At 32.1% G+C, this 9190-nt stretch overlaps 2 protein-coding genes across 2 annotated transcripts; both read left to right on the forward strand.

The window, feature by feature from the left end:
- The first annotated feature begins 1219 nt into the window (after nt 1–1219).
- On the forward strand, nt 1220–4607 carry LOC112524692 (thylakoid lumenal 17.4 kDa protein, chloroplastic). The gene is made up of 4 exons (XM_025134637.1): nt 1220–1439; nt 2474–2604; nt 3051–3297; nt 4137–4607. The coding sequence occupies exons 1-4, from the start codon at nt 1316–1318 to the stop codon at nt 4361–4363; spliced, it is 729 nt and encodes a 242-aa protein (XP_024990405.1). The 5' UTR covers nt 1220–1315; the 3' UTR covers nt 4364–4607.
- Nucleotides 4608–4681: 74 nt separating this feature from the next.
- LOC112524860 (glucan endo-1,3-beta-glucosidase) lies at nt 4682–6793 on the forward strand. Its single transcript, XM_025134806.1, has 4 exons — nt 4682–4736; nt 4994–6018; nt 6106–6424; nt 6705–6793. Exons 1-4 carry the CDS (start codon nt 4682–4684, stop codon nt 6725–6727), a joined length of 1422 nt encoding a protein of 473 aa, XP_024990574.1. The 3' UTR covers nt 6728–6793.
- The last annotated feature ends 2397 nt before the right edge of the window (nt 6794–9190 follow it).

Here is a 9190-nt window from a genome sequence, read left to right on the forward strand (position 1 = left end):
ATATTAAAAAAAAAAATAATAATCTAGTTATATATTATATTATATTATAAGCAACTGCTAGACAAAAAGGAATAAAATCTATTATCAAGATTACTAATTTCTATTTTTTTAATAAAGGATAGTACGAATTTTAGGATATAAAAAGAGTAAAAAACAATGAAATATTGAACTTAGAAGAAAACTAGTTGTGTATCCGTACAATACGGTGAGAGCTGTGAATTTTAATAATTTTGAAGTTTCACTGGTTTTATTAGAGAAGATTTGATGATGATATAAGTTACATTTGGTCTTTATATATTATTATAATTTGAATGAATAAGAGTTATGGTTCCAATTACAGTCTATCGATGAAAAAAAAAAAATTGTATGACAGTTTAAAATCCAACATATTTAAAATCTAACATATGTAAACGACTCCACAAAAGTGTTCGATTTACACCAAGAACAAATAATCAAAAGATCGAGAGCGAGAGCGAGAGTTCCAGAGTAATTGAATGAGAGAACTTTTAATGTCATGGTGAATATCAGTTTGAATCTTACATTTGGGGATGAGAAGAATATATAGAGGTATGAGAGGGTGAAGACATTAGTGAAAGATGTCAAAAGTATCTTAGAAACATGAAAAAAAAAAGTAATAATGTGCATTGGTAACTTGCATTATATGTTATTTTAATTGTAGATTAAGAGATTTTAAGACTGAATGCATAAAGTAGTAGTACTTAATGCATTATGAGTTGTTTTTAAAACTTTTAAGACTTTGTGCATAAATATATAATACTTTGTGCATTAAAAATTATTTTTAAGACTTTTGATAAATCTGGTTTATAAGGTAGTATAGATATAGATAAAAAGATATCTGAATTATTGTTATGATACAATTTACATGAGAGGTACTTGATAAACCAAAATAACACTTAACTGCTTACTCGATATTTGATGTTAGATTAAGGGGATGTTTGAGATTGCTTATTTAAAATGACTTATGTTTATTTATAAAAGCACTTATCAACTTATTATAAGTTAGAAAAGTTTTTCTTCTTTAAAAACTTTTTATTATCAGTTTGACACCGGTATAAGTTGTTTATCCAAATACTCAAAATTATTTATTACCGGTGACACACCAAAATAAGTCAATAAGTTATTTTTATATGCAATCTAAATACTCCTAAAAAACAATTGAAGATTTTATTTTGTAGGAAAGCAAATGAATTGTCATGCCACGTCGGAAAAAGATATGAAATCCAGAAGATCGTGGGCGGATGGATAATAGCTCTCACTAGCAGGCAGCAATAACAAAACATTTGAACGCTCAAAAATGGCGACTCTTTTCCTTCCTTTCTCGCATAACCTTTCTTCTCCGGGACTCTCCTCCACCGTCAAACGTAACCGTCTCCCCCTTCCTTTTCACCTTCATTCATCGATCCGTGTCAACTGCTCCGGTAAGACTATGCTGTTTATTTTAGCCTCAATTTGGTGCAAATGTCGTCGTTTTCTGGTCACGCATTCAAAATTTGATTCAATTTTGTTGCTTTCTTGTGTTCCTGTTGCTATTCATTTGGAAATTTCTACTGATGCATACTTTGACTCCAGAAATCGAACAAGTTACTTTTGTTTGTATGGAGATTCCGTTTGTTTAATATAGATCAAATTCGCCAGCCACGTTAATTTTACAATGTGTATATCAAATAGAATGATGGACATGGTGGTTGTTAATTTGCAATCAATTTCATGTTGAACGATCTAGGTTTGATATTGAAATCAGAATGTAGCTTTTGGTTTGGAACAAAGGGAGTATTGTGATATATGACATGGTTTGTAATGTATATACAAACTGTTGTGCGTCTTTTACCGGTATTAGTGTTGATGAGTATTAAAATTACTTAAGGAAATCCATTGGGTAATTAACTTATACAGCCTGTATAATGGAAACATGAAGTTGAACGAGTCAATGGATAATTAGGGTGCTGATTTCGATTTTGGTTTCTTCATATATGCTTAAATTTGTTTCTTCGAGTTTGGATCAGCTAATGAAATATGCAGTTTGATGAGAAATTTTTGCATGATAATACTTTTTACTTGGCGCTTACAGTTCAAGAAAGTTGTTAGATTCCTTATAGAGGAATCTTGTGAGCCCAACTCAATATTTTCCAAAAATGAAATGTTGCAATTTTCAGAAAACATTTTTGTAAAGTAAAACTGTTGCAATTTTCATAGGACGGAAGGAGTGGATTTCTTGATGCCTAACAACCTCTAGTACATGTACCTTCAATTTATGCTTTTTCAATATAAATGAAAAAAAATTCTATAAAAACAACCTCTATAACTTCGCTTGAAACACTGGGAAATTAGGCACTTGGGTGAATGCTTTCAATTTCTTGTGTTTTTGTAACTTCTTTTTGACTAATTCATAGTTTCGTTATCCTCTTGAGATTGCTGACAAATTACTATCCGCTTTGCTTGTTTTTGGTTGCAGCTAATACAAATAATTCTATTTCCACGCCTAAAGAAAACTCATCTCAGTTCAAGGAACTAAGGAATATAGCTTGTGGCTTTCTTGCCGTATGGGCTCTGACTACCACCTCACCCGTAATCGCTGCTAATCAGGTTCAGTGCTTATGTTTATCATGTTTAAGACTGCCCATTGACTGATATACTCGATTTCTATGATCTTAGAGACCACAGAGAGAAGTGGGCCTAGTATATCCCACCTGGAGTTTTTTCTTTCGTTGGGGGTGGGAGGAGGGAGGTCTCTACCCTAAAAAGGAAGAAACACAGATATGCTAAAAGGAAAAGCTAGATAAGAGGGAACAACAATACAACTAGAAAGAGAGAGATAAATATGCTAAAATTTGAGAAATCAGATAAAAGGCAGCAACAATATTATAAATAGTAGCAAGTAAAGGAAAACCGTCATACCAAATAATAGAAGTGAAATTTATTGGCATCCAACTTGTAGCAAAACCAATGTTTCCCCTTCCATTTTGGGGATTGAGGGAGGGGTTTAGACTTTTAGCACACTTCACATTTCTGTTTTCATACTTGATTTGCAGAGGCTGCCTCCTTTGTCCACAGATCCGGACCGATGTGCACGTGCATTTGTTGGAAACACAATAGGTCAAGCTAATGGTGTATATGATAAGGCGATTGATCTCCGTTTTTGTGACTACACTAATGAAAAGACAAACCTTAAGGGGAAGTCTCTTGCAGCAGCACTTATGTCTGGTGCCATATTTGATGGCGCAGATATGACTGAGGTTGTCATGTCTAAGGCTTATGCTGTTGGAGCAAGCTTTAAAGGTAACAAACACCTTTCACTTCGTGTTTCCTTCCTTATGGTTAACCGGCTTGGTTCACATGCTAATAGAATCATAAGAACTTATCGCCTGTCAGGCATGTTTACATGCATGCTAGTTGTGTCCCCGTAGATGCAGCAGGATGTAAAATTTTATTGTAAAATCGAGAATGAAAATCAATGCAATTCCCCTTTAAAAATGAAAATCCAAATTCTATGTTTAAATAAAATAGAAATTACTATTAACCATATATACATGTACATAAATGGCTAAATATGCTAGATTGTGTTCTTTTCTTTCTATTTTAGTGATTTATGCTTGATGCTTAATTGATGCTATACTATTTTTCCAGAGGGTAGTTGTTCTATGGATTAATTTCTTAGATTTATTACCAAATCCCCAGTTGGTGTAAAAAGTCGAAACTAACACTAGGATTCTTTGACGAACAATAAAAGTTTTGCCTAAATGCATTATAAGATAGCATAGATTGTGGTTTATTAACTATAGGCCATGGAGAGAATTGTTCACCAGATTCCTTTTTCTTGATGATACTTGATTGGATTTTCTTGGAGGATGTCTTTATTCCTATACTTTTATTCTCGATCATTTTGAGCTATTATGTTTAAATGATTCTTTATTTGGATCTTCCTCAAAAAGGTCATCTCATTTCCATTTCCCTTTTCCCATTTCTTTCGTCACTCGAGTCAAGACGACCTAAAGATTGCATCTTCATTCTGATTAGTTATTACACACGAAAAGAAATACAAGTTCAAATGTTGAGATTGTTAAATACAAAGATTTCCATGGTGCTGTCTGACTCTTGACCAACAACTGGCATTGCAGGTACAGATTTTACGAATGCAGTTCTTGATCGAGTCAACTTCGGGAAGGCCAACCTTCAGGGAGCTTCATTTAAAAACACTGTACTATCCGGTTCCACATTCGAAGAAGCTCAACTGCAAGATGTGGTGTTTGAGGACACGATTATTGGGTACATCGACCTTCAAAAGCTGTGTGTAAATAAAACGATCAACGAGGATTCAAGACTGGAACTCGGATGTCGAAATTAGTAGTGATTCATGGCCTCTCTCTCCCTGCTCTACAAATGGATGGGGTAGATTTGTTGTATATTTTATAAATCATCATATTTTTTTCATATGGTAAAAAGAAAACATGTGTGTAAGATTTAGTGTTGTGGGCAAGGTATATTTATTCCTAGTCAAGAGATTGAAATAGATCTTTGCCCTAAACCACACTCTAATAACTTTGTATATTGAACCTAAAAAGAAAAGCATCTCTTTCATCCACTCTTCTTAATTATATATCCCCCTTTGGATTTGAATCATTCATCTTTTCCATCCCCATCCCCACCCCCACCCCCAACCCAGATGGAGAAAGCCCTAACGATACTGTTACCACTTCTTACGTTGTTTTCAATTCGAGGTATGTGTATATCGGTAATAAAATAAAACAAGTTAGTTTGATTTTTTGAAAAAAAGAAACCTATTTTCAAGTGGAGCTATATTGATTTTGATTGAGTAAATACAAAAAATCGATAAAAGAATGAAAAATGTCTTTTATTTAATAGAGTTTTCCGTTAAAAAGATGAACCAAATCCAGACGTTTTTACAAACCATGATGACATCTTATAATCTAGAAACTGCAAGTACTAAAAGTGTTATTTTTGACAAAGCACGTAGACCAAATTTGTAGTTTACTCTATAGTTTAACAAGTTATTGGTTATCAGGAGTCCAAGGGAGCATCGGTGTAAACTATGGCACGGTGGCGGACAACTTACCTCCGCCGTCACAAGTGGCGCGCTTCCTTCTTGATTCCACCATTATCAACCGTGTGAAGCTCTACGACACCAACCAGGAAATCCTACAAGCATTTGCTCACACCGGAATAGCGATTACTGTTGCTGTCCCCAACAATTTAATCCCAAATCTCGCAAATCTCAACTTCTCTCAACAGTGGGTCAAAACAAATATCGTTCCTCACATTCCAGCCACCAACATAGTCCGTATCGTCGTCGGGAACGAAGTCCTTTCCACCACCGACAACTCCGTAGTGTCAAGCCTTGTTCCGGCGATGCAGACCCTCCACGCAGCTTTAATCGGGGAGGATCTTGACCGGAGGATCAAGGTCTCGACACCGCATTCATTAGCCATACTCTCGTCTTCAAGCCCACCCTCTTCTGGGACATTTAAACAAGGGAATGTGGCTCTAGTAATCAAACAATTACTTGGCTTTTTACGAGCCACAGGTTCACCATTCATGATTAACCCCTACCCATTCTTCGGATACTCCGGTAACACACTGGATTACGCCATGTTTAGACCCAACTCCGGGGTGCTCGACGAAATGACTGACCGAAAATACACCAATATGTTGGATGCCCAATTGGATGCTACGTATTCAGCCATGAAGCAACTGGGTTTTGGGGATCTGGAGATCATTATAGCCGAGACTGGGTGGCCGTCGAAAGGTGATCCCGGCCAAACCGGTGTTGATACGGAGAGTGCCCAAGAATTCAACGCCAAACTCATCAAACATGTTATGTCAGGGATCGGTACACCACTTATGCCCAACAAAACTTTTGAGACTTACATTTTCGCACTCTTCAACGAAAATCAAAAGCCTGGCCCGATTTCCGAAAGAAACTTCGGGCTTTTCCAGCCCAATATGACACCCGTTTATAAAGTTGGCATCTTAAGACACACGGTATATTTTTGGCTTTTTAGGTCGAATATATTATTTTAACTTACGGGCTTTTGATTTAATTTGTTTTAATGGTCTTGACTATGGCAGGAGGGGTCCGCATCACCGTCCTATCGAAATCCGGTGAGAGGAAAACCGGTGAGGTCACCGGTGCCGAGAACGGATGGAGGAAAAACTTGGTGTATTCCAAAAACCGGAGCCAATGAGGACGTTTTGCAGATGAATATTGATTACGTATGCGGTTTGGGGTTCGACTGTCAGCCCATACGTGAAGGTGGGAGATGTTTTTACCCCAACTCGGTTCGAGCCCATGCTGCTTATGCAATGAATGTCTATTACCAAGCTACTGGACGACATGAATATGATTGCGATTTTAGGCAAACCGGAGCCATAACTTCAAGCAATCCAAGTATGAGTAGATGCTTTATATTTTCGAATACTTTAGGGGTGTTCAGGATTGTTTATTTGAAACAACTTATGCTTTTCTACAAAAGTCTTTATAAGTTAAAATGGTTTAACTTTTAAAAAAAAAATTATTACCGGTTTGGCACCGGTATAAGCTGTTTATCCTAACACTCAAGAATGCTTATTACCGGTGTCATACCAAAATAAGTCAATAAGTTGTTTTTATAAACAATCCCAAACACCCTTACTATTGGTTGATTAACATTTGAATTTGATTTTGGTAGGTTATCGAAGATGCAAGTATTAAATTGGAGCATTTTGAATAAAGGAAGCTTTTAAGTTAAAACCGTTGTACTTTAGATCATATACAATCATATATATTTATCTACAACATGTCATGTTATTGTATCACTCTTTTATATCTATATTATCTTATAAAGTATTTGACAAAAAAATTTAAAAACCATTTTTCATGTACGAGTACTGTTTATTGATGCATATTACTTAAAATTTATGATTACAAGTAAATTGTGCATAAGTACAACTTATTAAAGCTCCATATTTGAATTCGTGTAACTAACTACAGATAAACATAATCAAATATTGGATAAACATACCATTTTAAATACAAAAAATCTAAAATATAATTGAGTTCTAACATAATACTTTAGTTATTATCTTTATACCTATATCTATACTATATTATAAAGCATTTGACAAAAACTCTTAAAAACATTTTTTTATGCATAAAGTACTATTTATTAATGCATATTAATTAAAATTCAAGATTACAAGTAAATTGTGCATAAGTACAACTTATTAAAGCTATATGTTTGAATTCGTGTAACTAACTGCGGATAAACATAATCAAATAGATAATAAACATCTCATTTTAAAATATAAAAAATCTAAAATATAATTAGGATAATTATTGAGTTCTAACAGAATACTTAATTATTATCATTATAAAAAAATATTATTAAACCTAAATTAAGTTAATTCTTTACGTTAAATTAAATTATAATAAAAATTTTGAATCAAAAAAATAAACAAACAAGAACTTTTAATTAGATAATTAGATATTAATATTGATATGTTTTTTGCAAATTTTATATGATATTTTCAAATTTATATGTTATTTAAAAATAAAAACATTATCGATTTCCCAAAATCATATAAAATTGTATTATATCGACATGAATAAAAAAATAAAATGAAACATTGAAATGAAAATGTGTCTGATGCATTGCACGAGTACCCTTCAAGTTATATTATAAAGCATTTGATAAAAACTCTTAAAAATCATTTTTATACATGAAATACATTTTATTGATATATATTACTTAAACTTCAAAATTAAAAGTAATTTTACGTAAGTACAATTTATTAAAGCTTCATTTTTAAATTCGTGTAACTAACTGTAGATAAACATAATCAAATACAGGATAAACATTCATTTCAAATATAGAAAATCTAAAATATAATTAGAATAATCATTGAGTTTTAATAGAATCATTATGCGCTCATATTCATCACTGTAGGAATTGGGAGTGATTGCCCTTCTCCGACCCTTACTGCCTAAGGATTCTTGTGGTTCCGGAGGATCCAGCTACGCGATTTAAATAACGGAAAATCCAATATTCGTCAGCTCGTGCCGTAAGGTGTTGGGTTAAGTCCCGAGGATATCTCGATTGGGGAGAAAACGGGGAAATCCCATATGACCCAATATATCTGACATGGATAGAAGTAGATAAACCGGAATTAAAATAAAAATTATATTGTTAAGTCATTACTTTCCTATCAGATCTAAATTAAATTATAATAAAAAATTGAATTATAGAAATTATAAAAAAACGAGAAATTTTAAATAATTAATTTAATATTAATGTCGGTATTTTTTTCAAATTTTTATGATATCTTTTCAAATTTATTTTTATTTAAAAATAAAACCATTATCTTTATCGAAACCACATAAATCGTATTATAACAACAGAGACAAAGAATAAAACGAAACATTAAAACAAATATGTATCTCGCTGTATTGTGCGAGTACCATTCTAGTATATTATAAAGCATTTGACAAAAACTCTTAAAAACCATTTTTATGCACGAAATACTATTTATTAATGCATATTACTTAAAGTATATGCTTACAAGTAAATTGTGTATAAGTACAATTTATTAAAGCTTCATATTTGAATTCGTGTAACTAACTGCAGATAAACATAATCAAATATTGGATAAACATCTCACTTTAAATATAAAAAATCTAAAATATAATTAAGATATTATTGAATTCTAACAGAATACTTTAGTTATTATCTTTATAAAAAATTATATTATAAAACTTAAATTAAATTTCTTTGTTACTTAAACCTAAATTAAATTATAATTAAAAAATTGAATTAAGAAAATTACACCAAAATACAATAATTTACTAAAAGGTTAACTTAATACTGATATCGGTATATATTTTTTTTCAAAATTTTATAATATTTTTAAATTTATATTTTATTCAAAAATAAAAACATTATTGCTTTCTCAAAACTAGATGAAATCGTATTATAATCTAGAATGGTACTCGTGCAATATATCGAACACATCTCGCTTTCAGTGTTTCATTTTATTCTTTTTGTATGTCGATATAATACGGTTTTATGTGACTTTGAGAATGCGATAATGTTTTTATTTTTGAATAAAATATAAATTTAAAAATATTATAAAACTTAATATATATATATATATATATATATATATATATCAAATTAAC

Source organism: Cynara cardunculus (assembly GCF_001531365.2).
Source record: "Cynara cardunculus var. scolymus isolate 2C chromosome LG 13, CcrdV1, whole genome shotgun sequence".
NCBI lineage: Eukaryota > Viridiplantae > Streptophyta > Magnoliopsida > Asterales > Asteraceae > Cynara > Cynara cardunculus.

Bases quoted from the DNA above. Each gene is read 5' to 3' on its own strand.
- LOC112524692 (XM_025134637.1), top strand. From the start codon at position 1,316: ATGGCGACTCTTTTCCTTCCTTTCTCGCATAACCTTTCTTCTCCGGGA. The intron at 2,605-3,050 runs GTTCAGTGCTTA...CTTGATTTGCAG, and splicing joins CCGTAATCGCTGCTAATCAG to AGGCTGCCTCCTTTGTCCAC. The intron at 3,298-4,136 runs GTAACAAACACC...CTGGCATTGCAG, and splicing joins TGTTGGAGCAAGCTTTAAAG to GTACAGATTTTACGAATGCA.
- LOC112524860 (XM_025134806.1), top strand. From the start codon at position 4,682: ATGGAGAAAGCCCTAACGATACTGTTACCACTTCTTACGTTGTTTTCA. The intron at 4,737-4,993 runs GTATGTGTATAT...CAAAGCACGTAG, and splicing joins TACGTTGTTTTCAATTCGAG to ACCAAATTTGTAGTTTACTC. The intron at 6,019-6,105 runs GTATATTTTTGG...TGACTATGGCAG, and splicing joins TTGGCATCTTAAGACACACG to GAGGGGTCCGCATCACCGTC.